This window comes from Stigmatopora argus, chromosome 16 (genome assembly GCF_051989625.1).
Source record: "Stigmatopora argus isolate UIUO_Sarg chromosome 16, RoL_Sarg_1.0, whole genome shotgun sequence".
Taxonomy (NCBI): Eukaryota; Metazoa; Chordata; class Actinopteri; order Syngnathiformes; family Syngnathidae; genus Stigmatopora; species Stigmatopora argus.
The window spans coordinates 3,628,953-3,649,117 of record NC_135402.1 but is presented as its reverse complement, the minus strand read 5'-3'; the positions used below and the strand labels follow the sequence as shown (position 1 = coordinate 3,649,117).

Here is a 20,165-nt window from a genome sequence, read left to right as displayed (position 1 = left end):
AATTGCTTAGTATTTCAATTATTTTACGATGATGGTCCTTGAGAAGGATGCTACACCGAGTCAACAATAGGAATTACATTGTACTGATTTGTTTAGCAAATATTGGCTTAAATCGTTGGTGCACAATGAAAGGAATGACAGGCTTAGTCGTGTTCCAGCTGGTGGCCTTTGACAAGCGTGCAATCTGCGGTTGGCACCGAAGCCCACTCAATTCCCGGGTCGTGCCGAGACTGCCGAGTAAGATTAAACCAATCTCCGGCTTCATTAAGGGTGTGATAGCAGAGTAGTAAACTTTGGGGCTCTTCCTGTCCACATAAATCTTTACACTGCCCATCTCCCCTCTAATCATCTCCACTGGAGGACGTTTTTCTCATTTAGACCAAAGCACAAGTAAATAAAACTTTTTCTCATAAAAAATAGAAAAGAAATGACCATTTATGTAATACAGTTCATATCTATAATGACCAAATTATGTTTTAAAGTGGTCCTGATATAAATGAATTCCATTCAAGGAAATTAAATTTGCTAAATAAAAAGCTCACTTCCTATTAATGAGACATTTTTCGCATAATTATGGTGTTGTTAATATCATAGTGGCTGTTAAATGGTCACCCCTCTCCCCCCACCTCCCTAGTGGGGAGATAAATCTTTTTAGTAACAACCTGCCCAAGAAACAATGGAGCTTCCAAGACCCAAAAGGATGGACAGAATGCTAAAAAAAAGCTTGTTTTTCTACACCCATCTTGGTAAACAACACAAAAAGCCCCCCAAAACCTTCAAATATATTACAGCTTGTGACCAGACCTCATAATATGGCGGCTGAAGAAAAAGATCCATGTCCAATTCCCTCTGTTAAAGAGACCGAAAAGGATAAAGTCCAAAACAATCCTTCCGTCATAAAGCAAGGAAGAGAGAAAAAACTCACTGGAAAACACCAATTAATTTTATGTGAACGGTCATCCTGCCGCGACCTCGGGAAGAAAAGGAGTCAGCCAACAGGCTTTTGCTGTAAATATGTCAAATATATCCAGCCGATAGACACACGGGTCAGGGATAACGTGCGGATTTACCATTTTCATGCATCTTTCATTTAGTTGTTTATCGAGCTGTTTTGGGGGCTGCTTTCTCTCCACGGCAGAGACATTGATTTCCATCATGCCAATGTCATTTCCCCATTTGACAAACCCATTTCACATTCATTTTCTTGTTCCGACAATAGGAACGTGAATTTCATTTTGCTTGAAAATAATCGGTCTTAACTTCTTTTGTCATTTAAATTGAACACAACCTTACTGTACTTGATAAATGCACTGCAGTGGATAAAAAAACTAAAAAAACGATCGCTTAACATCTAATTTGTGTTTTACGTACCACTAGAAGGGGGCCTGTTGCCCTCAGAACATATTTTTGAGAACTACTTGTCTAGAATTAATTTGGTTAACAGAACATTTATTAATTTAAAAATAATGGCTCCAGCTTTTTTAACTAGTTCTACAATGTCTTGTGTGTCTTGTCTGTCTTGCTACTGCAACCAAGAAATTTCCTGAATACGGGATGAAATAAAGTTCTAACCTAACCTAATGCAAATATCCTTTTAACTCTATCAAAGACCCTTGAATCGAATCATTGCAGTCTTCATAAATACAAAATTTCTTATCTGAAGGATTGTTTCGTTATGAAAATGTGACATTTTTCTAACATATCTTCGATCTTTGCCCAGTTTTGTCAAAGACCACAATGAGGACTTCAATGAAAACACTGACTAAAACCCAAAATTGGCGGTGTCCGCCTACCGATTTCCCCTGAGAACTTCACTCAGGCATGAATCGTCTTCACGAGCTCGCCGGCAGACTCTTTGTTTGTCTTCTTCTCCGTCCCAGAAGGTCAGTTGCATTCATTGTTTTCCTGTCTTGTTCACAGCGTGACATTCGAGGCCCCACACTCATTATGTCTTTACGCATGCGCACACCCCGCTGAGGTAGATGAGCACGAGTTGGGGATAAGCGGTTCAAGCGTGTCAAAATATGAGGACCTAGCTCGGCAGTAAGCGGCGAAAGCCATGTCAGCATGACAGCTGTCTGTGTTGAGATAAGGCTTGTCAGGGGCATTTTAAACTCGGTGTCAATGTATGAAGGTTAATTTTCCACCTTAAGTTTTTACCTCCTTTCAACTGCTACATTTGCTTTGACTTTGCTGTAAAAGTAGCTTTTCATCAGCCCAGGTCGTGGCAGGTTTCTTGGTCGATGGTCCCAGGGTCTTTGTTATCCCTTGTCATTGATTGTGGCGCTCATGGATCCTCGACACAGTTGTTGCCACCACGACTGTACGTTTTGTTCAGAAAGGCTAGAAATAATGGTTAAAAACAAAAAGTAGCGACATGGCAGTTTCCAAACCTTCGCTTTGAGGCATTGATTGGAAATGAGAAAATGCTCACGACACAAGCAGATATTTCTAGAAGCAACTATTGAGAGAATGATTTTGTACTTTGCAAGAGTTTTCAAGTGTATTTTGTACCACACAACTGATTCCAAGAAAGAGAATGCTGTACTAAGAAAGCTTTTAAATGACTATAATAAGACATTTCTGGCTATTTCTCCATGTTTACGTCTGCCGTTTAATTAGTAGACGCTCATACGGAGAAATGGCGGAGAGAGCACGGGTGAAAGGTTTTGTGGAATTATTATAATTCCAGTTCATTTTGTACATTCAAACTCGTGCACTTGTAGTTGGTGAATTTAAGCCAGTAGCAAAGAGAAAATACATTAAAAAAACAACAACAATTTTCTGTCATCATTGTAGAAATTTAACTCAGCAATTGGGAGTCATTCCTAATATGTACTGTAATACAAAAACATATTTTTTTAACCTGTTGGGGTAAAAAAGAACCTGGACTGAGCTAAAATAGTTGTTTTTAGTCAAATATACACTGTCAGTATTCCTTACTTTCAGTTTGTTTTCCCACTCCCATCTTAAGATGACTTTGTTTCAAGGGTTTTCCCAGATATTGACAGTAAAGTAGGTCATTACGTTGCCAGTTTGTCCTCGCATAGGACCACCCGACGGTAATTTCTTAGCAATTTTGGCTGCATTGTCCAGACAAATCGAAACCATTCGTCCACATTTGACTTCCATCGAGCTGCGTCCATTTCTTTTCTTCCACCCTCTGTTGGAACTACCTTAATTTTTCATCCCAACATGACGACTTTAACTGTTGCTAGGCGGGATGATCCCACTTCCGCGTCTGTATCATAAAAGCATGAAAACATAAATGCAATAAAAAGCACTTTTGCACCAGCACGCAGGCATATAAAGCACCGCCGTCTGTTTGACAAGATCAGGGGAGGTCGGCGCAAGGTTATCAACATTTGTCCAGCATATTGATCAAAATGTGCCGGCGGGGAAATGAGAGGTCGCCGGGGTGAAGAACTAAATCAAAGAGGAATACTAAGAGCAAGGTGACGAAATGTTGCCTGCGTGGCTTTGGAGACGGCGCTTAGCTCGTATCAATTACGCTCAAAGTTGAGAAGAGACAAGTGAGCCAATTAAGGTTTGCAGTGCCTGCAGGGTACGCTGGCGACCAGTCTTTCTTGGAGGTCAAACCACACACGCGCACACGTCGTAAAGTACCTCTTTCCATTTAGCATGCATTATGGATGCTTTTTAATGAGGCCAGGTGATTCATTGTCGACGCCTTTTTACTTCCGCGGCCATGATTTTCCCTTTTCTTTGCTACCTTTCTTTCTTTTTCCCACCCGGAAACAACATTATTAATTCAGACACAGCAACGCTTCACGGCTTGCCTTATTGATCACGACGTAGTAGCTGCCCCTGAGCGGGCACGACTAGCAGGATATTTCAACCCGCCCCGCCCGCCACGTCACATTTATGATACGTGATATCCTCAGGCTGATAACATTTTGGCGTGATGGCCTGATCTCATGTTCTAGTATTCTTGCATCTATCATAAAGTCATATTTTTGAAATCGAAGCGCAAAGATATGTAGTTGTTAAGCTGTGTTGATTAAATAGTTCCGGGACTGAGATCGTATGTCGAGCTTTTTGTAACTCGAGCGGACGTTTCCCATTGAAATGAACTAAAAACAAATTAATTTGTTCCAACCCTCTGAAAAAACACCAAAAACAGGATATTGGATTGGAAAAAATGTTTTATTTCTTCTAATTCGCCATCTATTAACAAAGTAACACATAACTAGTGGTTTAATAGTAATACAATGTGTTTAATAGAAGTAAAATTAGACGCATTTCGCGGAGGGTAGAGAGGACTTTATCCACGGCACTCGTAAACGAACAAACAAATTTAAATTAACTTGGATTCATATATACAGACACACTCAAACATATGTTTAATGTAACTTTACACAAAACTGAATTCTAATTTTGTTTTAATCTTTTTTTTACCTTCGTTTTCCGGGTTAGTGGTTTGCCACGCCTCCGTCCTCACGTTAGCTATCGATGGGCTCTTTGCAGTTGTATTTCCTTCAAAATATTCCGAGAATGATGCACACAAATGTCCTCACAATAGGATAACGCACGACCACTTGCCAATGAGAAGTAGTCTTGAATGAGCGATCGCGGGAGGACAGAATAACCAGAAATGCAATAACTGAGCTTACCCACGTCTTGATTGTGGGTAATGAAGTTTTATTCTGAGAAAGGGTGCCATTGGCTATCGGTGTTGTGTGCACGAGTATACTTCATTACCCAGAAAGCCCTCTTTTTGCATGCGTGTTGTGCGTTTCTTGGTCGAAACTCGTCTGAATAAATCGTTCAGTCCTCGTAGATATAGTAGTTATACACGAAAGAGATGCGGCAAAAAAAGACAGTGCGCTACAATGATAAACAGCCTCTCATGTCATGGCCACCTGTCTTGGTTGCATCTCGAAATTTTGATCGTATCGCGGGCGAATTATTCGATTGAAATTTTCGTCGTACCACGAGCTGATCGTAGGTCTGGGTACCACTGTATCTGGAAATGTCTCTATTTCGTACAAATAATTTAATTTAACATTGCTCTAAATACACTGACACACAAACTAGCCCTCATTTCTACATTGTAGTGTGTTTTTCTCCTGTCCGTAAAACAAGACCGCTGACTACACAGAGCAAATGGCATCAATGACAGTTGCCGTCCCATTTTTCTCTCCGCCGCGGCGGATGGGGGGGGTTGAAGGTTGCGGTTCAATCACGGTATTTCGTAGCTCCCCCTTTTCATCATACCTGCCCTCCATCCAGCTCTCTCTCTGGCCTCTAATGGCGCCTCTTCACAGATATCCACCGACCGTAATAGAATTATGGACTGAAAATGCGTTTCGGTCATGCATTTCTCCTTTCATCTCGAGTTTTTCGCTAAGAGCCTGCCAAGCATTCAACGACACTTCTGATAGAAAGACTGACATTGCTAAACTAACGGACTTTGGTTAACAAGCTCATTAGCAAACCCCGCTTTATTGTCGGCCGCCACTGACGCCTAAAGACGGCCTGTACTTTGAACTATCGATCAGCTGCCCCCTCCCCCCACGCAGTTCAAATTCATTGGACGTCTAGTCCGGGGAAACGGAGGTCCGTATTCCCCTCACGTCTCCAAGTCGTGAATATCCAGGGAACGAAATCATTACTGCTTGGGTTCACACTAGAGAATCATTTTACACCGCACTCACTGTTCTAACGCCATTGACGGGTAAAGGTAGACGACGCGACACCAATTATCTTGTCAAAATGTAAAAGTGTTTTGTCTGGTGCATTTCTCACATAGGCAAATTCAGGAAAACTCAAGGAAAGTCACCATGAATTCTTTTAACGGGAAATTGAGGCTAAGGGTTTGTTTGCAGAAAAGAAACCGTTGTAAGCCTACATATATATTATATATGACGTTCTTCTCGACAAACAAGGAAAGCTTTTCTCAATTGTAGTCTGATTAAAACTTGGTTTCAGGTAATGATCTGTTTCTTTTTAAAGTTCACCGCGGTAACGAAGTCATAAGGTAAGGAATGATCACAGCAGAACATAATTCAATCACATTTTTTTCTGAACTGAAGGTTCATATAGAAATGACAATCACAGTGTCAAATTACGAGGAATGTTTTGCAAAAAAACATTTTTTTGAAGCACTCAAATGTCACCGAAAAGAATTATTTAGCTAAAATCCAATCACAAATAACATTGTCCAGAGAGGAAACATTTTCCATAACTAAAACTAAACCTAAAAAACAGACCAACCTTGAAACACGTAATTTTTCTTTTCACATTCAACTGTTATAATGTACATAGATAAAACAGCTCAACTTTTTTTCCCCTCGAGTTTCACAGACAAATAAAGTCAAAAATGATTTGTATTTGGACGGAAGAATCACAAAGCCCCACAGGACTTTAGCTAAGATTTGAACTTTAAGTAAAGATGTTGTAAAACAGTGACATTTGGTGGCTTTTATTACCCTGTTGATTGAATCCTCTCGTGAATAGACACCAGACATTTTGAAGGAGAAAAAAAAAGAAACATAATTGAAAAAAAACGGTTGGAAGCACGGCCATAAAAAGTGCTCATCAGGTGACAACGATAGGAAATATCCTTAAATAACCAAGAGCTTGCTTGCATCATTGTGGTGGGCACGACTTCACCGCCGCATCAAAGCGGAACAAAAACAACATCGTCGGCCGAGCTGACAAAAAATCTGCAACCGTGACGAGCCGGCCCAAAAAAATAAAAAAAATAACAAGAGCGGGCCGCCGTTGGGACGGTGCGAAATCAATTAAGCGGGGGGTCTGTCGGGATACGGGGGAGGATGTTTGCTGTCGTTTCCTGATAAGAATATCTTCTTGCGCTTGATTTCGGGCCGTGCCAAGAGGAAGATTATCGCCTGGCGCAAACGGCACAAAGTGGTGGTGCCTGTGCCAGTTTTTTCAACGCTGCCGCCAATGAGTAAAAAAAAAGTAACTCTTGGCCTTGTTGAATTCTGTTGAACCCATTTTATTCCTTAGCGCAAGGGTGTCAGACTCGGGTTGGTTCGCGGGCCGCTTTAACGTCAACTTGATTTCATGCGGGCCGGACCATTTTAGATATAATATTTAGATTTTTTCTTTATAAATGGATTAAAAGCCCTGAATATTCAGTTTTTTATAGATCTAAAACAATGTTTATTTTCGCTTTTTTAAAATATATTTTTAGATTTTACAAAATGATTTTTGAACTAAAAGCACAGAAAAAATGGATTAAAAAATTACAATTATTGATTTAAAAGGGGGAAAATCAGGAAATTTAATATACATCTATACTCTTCATTTTAATTTGATCCTAAAATAGAAAGTCGGCACTCATGATTTAATTTCCCGGGTCACACAAAATGATGCGGCGGGCCAGATTTGGCCCCCGGCCCGCCACTTTGACACCTGTGCCTTAGCGTATTATCCGATTTTTAACCCCTAAGGTAGCAAAGTTAGCGTTTTTACAAGACGGGACGTTACTTTTTTCCTGTCGCTTGGCGTGAGAATGTTTGTGAAAGGGTCCACACGACTATCTGTCAATTTGTACGTTTTTTCCCGTATTTTATACGTTTTTTGATATAACAACTTTTGTATGGGAATTTTTTTATTTTTAAGTACGTTTTTTTTTTTTAAATAAAAGCGGTCTTGTTTTACCCATTTCGGCTCTAATCCGGACCATCCCGGTCACCTGTAGCAGATGAAATCGTCATTATTGATTGCTAATGTTGTCATGCTTTGAGCATATGCGCACTCGCATCAGTCAGCGTCATATAGCGACATCTTCAGAATCTTGAATTTAATGCATACTGATTGGGCACCTGCCCTGCCCACTTTGGGGAGAATTATAGACTTTAAATTGCAGCCTCTGTGAGTAAATATGTGAATAATATTATCGCTTAATATGGGGAATTTCAATCGTTAATGAGGGGTGAACAGGTATGCACTTGACTACTTGAGCCTTAAGAATTTAGGTGTGACCATATTGTTTCATTGTGAAATGTATTGTTAGGAACAGATACATCCCAATTAGGGGGGATTTGTAGTTGATGGAATTCATGAAATTGGTGTTGGAAGTTTCTTCCCTTCCTCTGCTATTTGACAAGCATTCATTTATCGTATTTGTTGTTTTCAGCTCAATCAAAGCGTGTGCATATACTATAATAGAGCCGGGAGATATCGTGCTGTGTTTGTAAAAAGGTTTCCCCCTGACTTAAGATGCAGTGGAAACAATCTGATTGGTTGTTTGGGAAATAAATCTTAAATAAAGACCTCTCGCATTATCGACTTCTGTGGAAGCGTTTTTTTCAGGTTGTTTCTGTATAATAGCCTCCTAAAAAGAAACATGTTGGAGGATTCTATCGCTCGTAATTGATCTAGACTTTGACAAGGACTTTCAACTTAAGACTCAGTCTCGGCGGGATGGGATCGCCTCCTCCTTTTTCCGTTTCCTCTTGACCCTAAGATGAAAGAAACCGAGTCACTTTCATCCAGCACGTCGCTCTGCCGTCAAGGTGCCCCGCTTCTCCGATAGCCGTGGCAATGTTGCAGCAAACGGGAAAAAAAATCTTGATTTGTACTATTTACGACAGGTCATTTTCATTCTCCTCGACCGCTTGAAGTGGGCTGGCCAAGGTGGTCCATTCTCATTTTTTTTTAACTGCAAAACTCAAAACCGATTTTGACCGGGAGGCGAATGATGAAATTGTTGTTTTGTGAACGCGACAGCGATAAAGCAGCTTTTTTTTCCCCTCTCAGGAAGACTTAGCACACGCTCATCGCTTCAGAATATTTACACGCCTGGCTGTAAAAGCGACTACCTTTTTCCCACCTTTCTGAAATGTAAACAGCTCGGGGCTGCAGTTGTGTGTTTTAAAATGAGCTTTACTCGGGTAATGTATGCAAGGCGTGTGGGTAAAACATCGGTAGTGACGAATGTGGTCTGCCAGGGCGTACGAGAAATGGTTCTAGTGATACAATTCTCTGTTTTTGAATGAATCTCGGGAAGCAGTTTACAAAGTGGATGGCTCGACAGAGCTTCTGGGAGATGAATCTGTTGTTTAGGTTATGTTAGGGCTTTATAAAGTGCTTCGTTTAACCACACCATTTTGGCTGCTTTGTTGGATACGAAACAGATTGGTTCGAATCTTTGCAGAGTACAATGAAATCTCTAGAGCAAACATTTTGGCTCCAATACTTACTTTTTAAGGACCCAACTATCTACCCATTTTCCGTGTCACCGACGAAGCTAAGCAGTTCTGCAATTTGATATACTGTATTTTCTTGTATATTCTTCGACTCCGCGTATAAGCCGTACCCTTAAAATTGCCTTAAAATTCAAAAATGAAGTCACGTGGGCAGGACAACCACGAAGTGTGTCCGTAGCGGTCTAGTTTGTCATTCCTAATTAAGATGTTGGCGCTTTGAGCGAGCAATAAGTGAGTTTTTTCTCGTTTTATGTAACATAAGGTTTATTTTTTCCTTGAATTTCATTCATAGACGTCAAAATAAATTTTGTTAAGCGTTTTATCTCTTTATATTTTCTCTATTTTGAAATAAATGACCGTATCGGCGGCATTGTCTTGCGATATGGCGTTTTGTCTTTGTGACCTTGCAGTTTCGAGCATGTCTAATTTGTGCGCATATAAGCCGTACCCTTGATTCAGTAACTGCTTCAGCCTCAGCCAAAATCCCTCAATACTTAGCACCCATCGCAGCCTCCCACGTTACGATGACTGAGACCACCAATAAAAGTGGCGATGCGTTCCTGACCAAATTCATAATTTTACAGAAACGTTGTGGTATTTTGGAAATACCATTGGAATCACCTACTTACTAGGGAACTCCAGCTAGCTAAGAAGCGCAACAAATTTCGCACAAGGGTCGAAAGTTCCGGTAATGATTTAATAATACGAAGCGGTATATTGGGATTAGCTACCTGCCTAATTCCCAATCCACTCGAGAGGTGCGGATCGGACATAAAATGGAGCATTAAGGGCAACTTATATTCCTTCCACTGGGATCCCATTAGGCGTAATCTTGTTTAAGTCGTAACCCAAGTAGGAAGTAGTTCCCCTCCCACCCCTCTCATTTACCCTAGGGGTTGTCGCCCCAGGGGGACCTCGCAGATAATTGCACGGTGAGCCATTCGGTAAACGTAAGCGAGGCATCCGGAGTGTCGGGAAAACGGAGCGTAGTCATCCCCGACTGTACAAGTTTAGAAGGATTGCGTACGCAAAGAGCTAGTAGCCAATGCGTTTGTGTGTGTATATATGTATATATATATATATATATATATATATATATATATATATATACATATACATATACATATACATATACATATACATATACATATACATATACATATACATATACATATACATATACATATACATATACATATACATATACATATACATATACATATACATATACATATACATATACATGTACATGTACATGTACATGTACATGTACATGTACATGTACATGTACATGTACATGTACATGTACATGTACATGTACATGTACATGTACATATACATATACATATACATGTACTTACACATATACATGTACTTACACATATACATGTACTTACACATATACATGTACTTACACATATACATATGCATACACATGTGCATACACATGTACTTACACATACATACACATATACATACACATACATACACATATACATACACATACATACACATATACATACATACACATATACATATATACATGTACACATACATATACACATACATATACACATACACATACATATACACATACATACACATATACAAAAAAATACACATATACATACACATACATATACACATACATATACATATATACATACATATACATATGTACATACATATATACATACACACATACATATATACATATACACATACATATACACGTATATACATATATACATATACATATGCCCCACAAAGAGTTAAAATATGAATATTCCTATAAAGATTTGAGCTACCAATAACGGCAACAGAACAAGTGCCAATCATGCACAAAATGACCGGACGCTACACACTGATAAAGACAATGAACAAGCTGCTCGTAAAGGTTTTGATGGCTCATCATTGTCCTAAAGCTTTTTATTTTCTGCCATGTGACTCCATCCCGTTGATTTATTTTACACGGCGCCCTCTCCCAACGAACCAACGAACGAACAAAATCGCCACTAGCAAATGTCATCGAGCACCATGACTGCTTGGAGGTATGCGAGGATAATGTTGAAGGAAATAGTCATTTTTATAATAAAAATGGAGGGTATAAAATTTATCTCATGGTAGGCACATATTCATTAAGGTTTCATGTCAATTTTATCGTATTTGGAAAAGACATTTACCCAGAAAAAGGCTTTTTCTTGGGCTTTCATTCACTTGGGGACTTTTGATACTTTCATTTCAGCCACCAATTTAAGTCCATTTTTTTGCAGATTTTGAGGAACTCCATTAATACTAATTATATTTGGCCTAATCCTATTTTACCTGTCCAAAAAATACCTTTTCTCTTTAAATGTCTGTCCCTCGAGGGGAAAGAAAATGGAAATAAACCCTTTTCCTAGTGCTTTAATTACACCTTTTTGTTTGTGTTCCTCTGTAAAGAAAAAAAAAAAAACTTCCTCCTCCTCTCTTTCTTTTTCTCCTTTTTTTCCAAAATTTACCCTGGCATTTTGAGGAAAGGTGAACCAGCTCTCCATGCGTGAAAAATACTAGGTGGGAGGACAAGGGGTCTAAGAACAGACTGCGTTTTTCCAGATATACCAACCGCACCTCATTGGAGACATTGCCCAAAAAGTTTTAGTTTTTTTAAACACCACCTAATTTTCTTTTTACTACTTTTGAAACAGGCTCATGGGCCAAACCAAAGGAAATGTTCAGACCCCCACCACCTGCCCCAAGCCACAACTTCCCTACCAGCAATTTCTTGCTTCTCAGCTGTCAAGTCACTTTTGCTATTGTTGTTATTCTAATACTTCTCTTACCCCCCTAGCGCACGTTGGCAAATTGAGCATCCGCGCACTTTGACTATTTGTGCAAGCTTTGCACTTTCCGAGAAACCATGCCCCCCCACCTCGCCCCCCAGTCCCCAGCCTGCAGGCAACGTAAAAATATGGGGCGTTAACTGGCTCTTACACTTCAGTCGATACGCATTTCCTTTTCTTTAATAAATGGCGGCAGTCCGCGTTTCAGCATTAAACCCATTAAAACGTCTTTCTATCCCCCCCGCACTCATTGTGCAATCAATAATCCCACGTCACCAAATAACAATAATGCTAACGAAATTGTCACAAAACATGATAATCCATATAAATAAGATTCTGGAGAAAATATTGTGCATTGTTTCCATTGGGGCATATGGCAGTTTTTATTTAATATTTAGCAGTATTGTTTGATATCGGACAAAAATAACTGATGGAACCACAGAGTAATTTATTCCCATTACTATAGGTATTTCACTTATGTTCTTGTATTGCAGATTTATGACGTTTATTGATTAGAGTTATGGTTTGACTTATGGTGGGCAATCATGAAAAAATCCTAAACGTGAATTATTCGCCTCAATTTGTTGTAGATGCGCAGCAAATGAAGTCAAATGGTTGTGAAATGAGAGGTGTGTAATAGCGTTTTGTTCAACAATTATTCAATTAACATTGGTAACGAAGATTGATGCCAATATCAACAGTTTTTAAATGTGCTAAACTGCAGCATTTTTTTAATCAAGACAAATAGAGTTGATGGCGTCCCATAATTGCTTTTGCATTTGCTAAAATATGTTTTTTTATTGTTTCATTAAACACACACGAGAGTGCAACATTTCCTCCCAAAATACTTCCATGTAAAATGCGTCTCTACAAAAAAATCCAAGTTACGAAACCACTTCTGGAGCAAGTAATTTTGTAAGTAGAGGCACTACTTTCTCTCCTTTTACCCCGAATTGTCAGTCTCCGTTTCAAATCACGGCCACTTATTTTTTATTAAACTGTGAGGACGGTCAATGATTGCGAATTCTCCAGCTGCAATTCCAATCCATTGCATCTCTGCGGGCTCGCCGTAATATTTCCCAGCTCCAATAAATTCTCTCTACAGCCATCAATGGCATTGAATTAGTTACAATGTAAAACTCGGTTATTTTTCTATCCCCGTTGCATTTTTTTACTCTTCGCATAACTCCAAAACAGACCACCTCCCACCCATCAAGCCGGGCATCATGACGTCCCAAATGACACCCCTGCCCGATCCGCTTCCCGTCGGCATCTCCGCAATGATTAACGCATGAAGACAGCTCATCATCATCACCGTAATCCTCCCGATCGGGCATGTTGAGAGCCCTATTTACTCATTCACACACACTTAGTCTCACTGTGCCATGATGTGCAATATATACTCCAGGTCTCGGTGGGAGGGGGCGGTGAGTGGCGGGCGGGAGGGAGCGCAGTAGCGGGGCGGCGGTGGCGGCGGCGGAGGAGCGCTCGGCTGCTCATTCACTCTCTCGGATGTCGCAAAGAGGAGCCGCCGGAACGTAACGCTGCGTCTTTTTTTTCTTCCTGGAGTAGAGGACTTTTTTCTTTTCCTCCCCCGCGGAATAAACCGGCGTTTTGTAGCGGAAAGCCACCGGGAAGTTCGCCGTCAATGGAATAGAGGCTGCGGGACTTTCAGGGCTCGGATGTGTTGCCGTCGGTGGACGTAATGCGCACATTCTCCGCGGGACGTTGACCGGCCGATGGGGGGAAAGATGGACACGTCTTCAGAACTCGAAGATGGGACTCGCCATAAAAATCAGGTGCGTCGATTGCGCATGTTTGGATGCTTTTGGCGGTTCAGCGGGAAGAAGTGCGGGTATCTTTAACACACACACACACACACGCCTTCCATTCATCCGTCGCCGCCTCCGGGGTGATGGTACTCGCGCTCCCCCCGGGTTGGTCAAAGTCTCACTGGCAATTTCCTCCGGGGGGCATAAACCTCAATACACACTAATTTAAAAGAGGTACTTTAAAATTGTGAATACAATCTAAACCCCTCAACTCCATTTCATTGGCTTTGCATTTTTAGCATGACTTTGGAGTTTTAAATGCTTCACATTCGTCGCATGGAAACAACAGGGGGCGCTTTTGACATCCCCCATATTTTTTCCCATTTTTCTTTCATTCAAGCCCTCATAGATATTTCTCAAGTTTTTCCACAAGGTCATTATCACATCCCAAAATAATACCGAGCATACGCTTGGACTTGAAATGAGATTTCATGGCAGCGATGCACTTTCCCCTAATTTGAAACTCATCATCTCTTGTTTAATATGACTCTCATCATCCTCTGAGTCATTGCGTCGGTGCCGAAAATGGAGAATTCCAGCCACGGGAGTGCAGAGAATCACCCGAATTATTCATTTCTTCCCAATCGATAGCGCACTGGGTGCCCAAGCCCTCTCGGTCAATTGGTGCTGACAGTTTTCTTTTCCTATGAATGCAGGACAATTCCATGAAGATCACGCGCTTTCTTACCTGAACGGTCCAATCATATTGCTTTGATGTCACACCGTTGCTGCCGTGAACCTCTAGAGGGCACATTTTCACACTGTTTAGTCACTGCTGTGATTTAATTACGTTCCTTTTTGGAGGCATCTCTTGATTCAAGTGTCAGAATTCACACTTTTTTTTATGTCCAGTCGCTTTTTCTGCTTTGAGACTAAATGATCACACACACCATTTTGTCATCGTCTGACAGATTTTTTTTATTTTTTTTTGCACTGAGGCCTGTTTGCCTGCCTCCCCGTTAATGGGAGAGCCGGTGAGTCACTTAGTGGCAGAGCGAGCTGTTCCCCATTCATATTGACTGATTACCTAAGAGGTAATTTGTCATGCATGACATCTTGTGTAACGCTGATACTTCTCCGGAAACGCTGATCAATGCTTCCTCTGGAAACGAACATGCAAACTTTGCATGTAACATTGAAATGGCAGTTTAGAGAGCGTCGAATCAACTCATTTGCTGCCACAACGGCAATAGACGTCCAGTCCATTTGACCTGGGGCGCCTGGCAGAGAGAAATCGTGTTTCAGTAGCATTGACGGTAAGCAGGGTCCAATCTGTTTGAACTGGGAGGGCTGGCACCACTGTCAAAGGCAAATATTTAAGGAAAATGGCAAACAAAAATTCTTAAATAACAGCAGTAAAATATGTCAGCATAGGATATTCTAAAATAATTGAATCACTATGCCTGTATGGCAAGGGTGTCAGACTTGGGTTGGTTCGCGGGCCGCATTGACGTCAACTCGATTTGATGTGGGCCATTTTAGATATAATATTTAGATTTTTTTTATAAATGGATAAAAGAACTGGATCAAAAGCCCTAACTATTCCATTTTTATAGATCTAAAACAATGTTTATTTGAGCTTTTTTTCCCTTGGTAGAGGAAAATCTCTTTTAATCATTATGTTCCATATTAAAGTGGAAAACATTTATATATTTTTAGATTTTACAAAATGATTTTTTAAACTAAAAACACAAAGAAAAAATGGTTTAAAAAAATTTAATTATTGATTTAAAAGGGGAAAATCAGGAAATATAATATACATCTATATCTATCATTTGAATTTGATCCTAAAACAGAAAGTCAGCACTCATGATTTACTTTCTCGGTCCACACACAATAATGTGGCGGGCCAGATTTGGCCCCCGGCCCGCCACTTTGACACCTGCGCTATATGGATATACTATGTACTAATAAGTGGTGGGACTTTATTCCATCAATTATTTTTGGTTTAATTAAAAAAGCTTTAATGAGTAGAAGAAGATGACCCCATTTTAATCGTGGGTACATTCAGCTTTAAACAACAATGCACAATTTTCCGGCAAACTGACGCTCACATTATCTCGGCTAATGACTACAAAGATACAGAAATACCATTAAATAAGCTTGAGTCATCTCAAAAAGTACCTTAGTTAAAAAATGAATTGGAGCAAAAAACATTATGCCTATCAGATGATCATTTATTGTTGATTAATGTGTACTTTATGCTTTCATTTTTTTATGGGCAGTTTAGATGTGTTATGGCCGTACAATTTCCGATCTTAAATGTCCTGTCATATTTAAATAACAGTACCTTCATTGATTTGCAAGTGACATAGAGTCAGAAATTGACAGTATTTGTGGGGGTACTGGTGGTTGAGCGGGTTGTCAATTGATTGAAGGATTGGGGTCTTCGGTTCTTTGTGCTTGAGCCTAATATTGTTGTATCTGTGGACAAGATACTTCACCCCACTTGCCTGTGTGAAAGTAGTGAGAAAATATCTGGTTGATCATGGTCAGAAATGCCAATGGCATAAATTGGATGCCTCACTTTTGTCAGACTGCCCCAGGGCAGCAGTGTCTAGTTGTAGCTAGTGTGGAGTGAAGGAATTATGCAATGTAAAGTAAATTTAAATATATTTACTATATAAACGCAAAGCATCCTTGCGAAATTTGTGCTTTTTCTAATCTGTTCCTCTTTGACATCCACAAGTTTTGACTTCTAAACTCCAAACATTTTTGGGAACAGAAATCTGTAGTTGGGAGGTGAAGGAAGAGAAAATCAGCTTGCAATTGATATGAAGAGCAACCATGAATGACTTAACGTGTCTTTAATATGCCGAGTGGTACGAGCGGGAGGATTAAAGGCCGAAACGTCTCCCCTAACCCCCGAACGCTCGCCACCGATCACACGGCGTTAGGGAACGCCGTCAGATGAGCCACTTGCGATTTCCTCCTCATTTTTCATCACGCCATCTGCCGTAAACGGCATCACGGCGGCCCCTGTGTTGCTTTAGCTTCAGTTTTTTTGCCGGTGTATTTTCCCAGATCTTGACGTGGCGGGGGGTGCAGAGAACAGAGATGGAGTCTTTTGTTTTGACACCTCCCAACTTTGCATATTTGATTTGCTGTCGGAGGTGCGCTGTCACCCCCAGTGCCCTTTTCCCCACAGATGGAGTCCAATTAAGAGGAAAGCGCGTCTTGCAAGTCTGCCGGAGTCTTAAATCTCCCGGCGGCAGACGGCGGCAGCTGCCGCAAGGTGGTCAGATATGTGGCTAATTGAGACTTAAAGAAATAAACATGACCGTCAGGTGGTGCAACTTCTCAATCCTGTCACATTTGGGCCGCCAAGCGTTAGCTTTGAACGTCTCACGCCGCAAACACTTCAATGGAGTATAATGTTCCCATTCCATTGGTAGGCTAGCCTTCATGCACTTAGTTGGGTACTTTTGCTCAAAAGAATCCAAATGCAGACAAGAATCAAAAGTCAGTCTGGAAATTTCAATCGAAGGAAAGTGTCGAGTTGTGTCTCCGTGGACTGGCCCATCGGTTTGGAAGCAATCAATAGCCAACTCTAACTCCTCCAAGGCACCAAATGCCTGAACTTACATTGAAATCAATATTACATCCACACAACAACATTTCAAGGGGCGCTTCCTCATTGCTTATAAAATGTAGGTGTACTAAACACAGAAAAAAATAACAAGTTGCCTTTTTCCACCTCAGAGTTTCTCAAAACGAGACACGCAAGCCTTCTGTTAGTCCCCAAAACAGCCACATGTGGTTCAAGGTTCTTTTAGATTTTTATTGTGATGTTGACCAAGTACTACGTTACATTTAATAATCAGTTAATCAATTTTAAATATTTGACTGAGATACTGGTACCATTATAGGGAATGTTAACGATTGTATAGATTTATAGTAAAATGTCCGAAAAATCAGGACTATAGTACAAATTTAACAGCATTCACGAAGGCTATTTTTTTTTAATAGTGCTTTTTTTTTACGAGCACTTCCTAGGAGTGTTGATTCCTTAGCCGAGCAAGCACAAATCAAGGTCGCCGGTGTGAAAACGACCATGCCGGTGAGTTTATTTATGTACCTGCGCCGTGATCGGTCGCCGAGCTTAACAAAAGCGCAGCCGTCCCAAACACTCAAGGTGGGCATCAATCTGCTAGACTCGCTGACTCGGCTCGTGACAGTCAAAACTCCTCACTGTGACCAAATTGAAAGATTCCGCGTTCCAGCCCCGAGTAGGTGACGGCGCTTTAATATGTTTGTCTAGCCCGGTACGTCTACTGTACACTACACTGTAAACTCAGTTCTTTTAATAACGTCTCCATCACATCTACTTGAAACTACTCTGTGTCCTTGGAACTAAATGTAGATTTCGAATAGTACGTGCCATCGAAATGAAAGACCACTCTTGCACTATTGAGATTTCTCCATTTCACGAGTTATTGAAAGGCCGATTCAAGGCATGTGTTTCCATAAGGCTTGTTCATAAAATCTATGATGCGTTGGCATCGACAAGATTTGTTGATCCTATTTGCCACTGTGTAAATGAGGAGACGTAAACGAGGGGGAGGAGGATGACAGGCTCGTAATTGTTTCCGCAACTTTAAATTGACGTTGGCTGAGTCTCCAATTCCGTACAAGGAACACATCTTCCGAGTGTGGTGTAATGTAAACACAGAAATGAATAATTAACCTTCTGTAATTGTTTGGAAATACGCACAGCGAGCCCCACTTTTCTGAACATTTAAAAAAAAATAAACAATCACTAGAATGTCGAGAGTAGAGAGTTGTGCTGGGAAGTACAAATATTTAATTGAATTTCCTACAACTATAGATCGTCTTTTCCTTATCACAGGATTCTTTTCTTTTTTTTGAAACACAAAGACGAATCAATACTTCTGTACAACTGCAGAATCATTGTACTCACTACAGTGCAGCACATTTGCTGAAATGGAGGTCAAGGACAGACAATAAGAGAGGCCACAGATTAAAAAAATGTCAATTAATAACAGTGGGCTTTATCAAAGGATGCAGACAAAGGTCCCGAGTTGGCGACTTCAAAAGATGACATGCAATTATGCAGCTTTTGCATCATAACTGACATTTGCTTTAGGGTCTCTAAATCCAACGTCTTGGCTGTACTTTGACAAAGTCGTTTTCATTCATTTAACTCTGTGTCCAAATAGCATCCTCGTTGCAAATAATCAAAATATCATTGAATATGTCTCACACAAGAAGCTTAAATTGGTTAGACTTATTATCTTTAACACTAAATGGAGCTGGTCAATGCCTCTCCATTAGCCCAGTCGTCAAATCTTAACACGTTGAAATCATTTGGGTTTTAATTATCCGACTGGATCTAGCGCAGAAAAAAATCAAAAGCAAAAAAACCCACCAACACCGCTTTGTATTTCCGCAGGACATTTGTGACAATTGGCCGGTAGAAAGGAGAAAGTCGGGCCATGGGCCAGAGCATCTGTTGGTGTTGGGGGTTTGGCATGTGCCCGTTGTTTGCTGAAAAGCTGCTCTTTTTGTCATCATAGGGGGCTTCACTGCCAGGGCGGCTTTGATTGAGCCACCTTTTGCTCTGCAACTTTCTTTTCATTGGCTGCGCAAATGCCTTTCTTCCCGCTTCCAAATTGAGCAATTCTCCAAAGTCAAAACGCCATCATCGCTAAACAGATAGCCAATCTCAATGAACTGGCTTATGATGAGTCTTTGAGTAGTTCTCAGGCGTGATGGCTATAGAAAGGAAAAAAAAAAGCCTGAAATTGTGTGGATGTCCCAAACACAATGACCTGGAAACCATTTAGTATTCCATCCAGGATTGCTGGAAATAATTATCCGCCGCTATTGAATTCATCAATTGACAGCAAAAATGGACATCATAACCGGAGGCTCTAAAAAAACAGAAGAAATGGGCCTTTGTGATTGGTAGCAGCCAGATTTGTCTATTGGGGCTATTTATGAAACTTCAGAAATCAGCCCGGATTTGCACTTTCACCGCCATTGCCGGCAACCATTTTAGGGCCATAGCGTCCTTGGAAATTGTCCAAATGAACCCCAATTCCTTCGTAGGTCACATGATCGCCGTTGCAACAATGGAGCAAAGTGAACGCTTGCCTCTGGGAGAGACAGCAAATGAAATGGTCCGTGAAAAGACGACAGAAGTGAAGTATTTACTGCCATCGTCTTATTAAATCACAAAGATAAACGAGCTTGTCTCTTTCGATCCGACATTTTTTTTATCATCAAAAAATCAATGGAGGAGGCTGTGTGTCATTATATTAGATAGGCTGCCAGATTGAACATTT

At 40.6% G+C, this 20,165-nt stretch overlaps 1 protein-coding gene across 4 annotated transcripts in view; it reads left to right on the top strand.

Moving 5' to 3' along the window:
- The first annotated feature begins 1,726 nt into the window (after positions 1-1,726).
- fibcd1b (fibrinogen C domain containing 1b) overlaps positions 1,727-20,165 on the top strand; it is a 78,149-nt gene continuing 59,710 nt past the window's right edge. For 2 of the 4 annotated variants that reach the window (XM_077623227.1, XM_077623226.1), the window contains exon 1: positions 1,727-1,883. Coding sequence is in view for 2 of the 4 variants with exons in the window: in XM_077623225.1 (XP_077479351.1) it covers positions 13,765-13,824 (60 nt within the window). In the remaining 2 variants the exon portion in view is untranslated. Of the gene's footprint in view, positions 1,884-13,483; positions 13,825-20,165 lie in introns of those variants that run through there. The other 2 variants (XM_077623225.1, XM_077623224.1) reach the window with 1 other exon arrangement.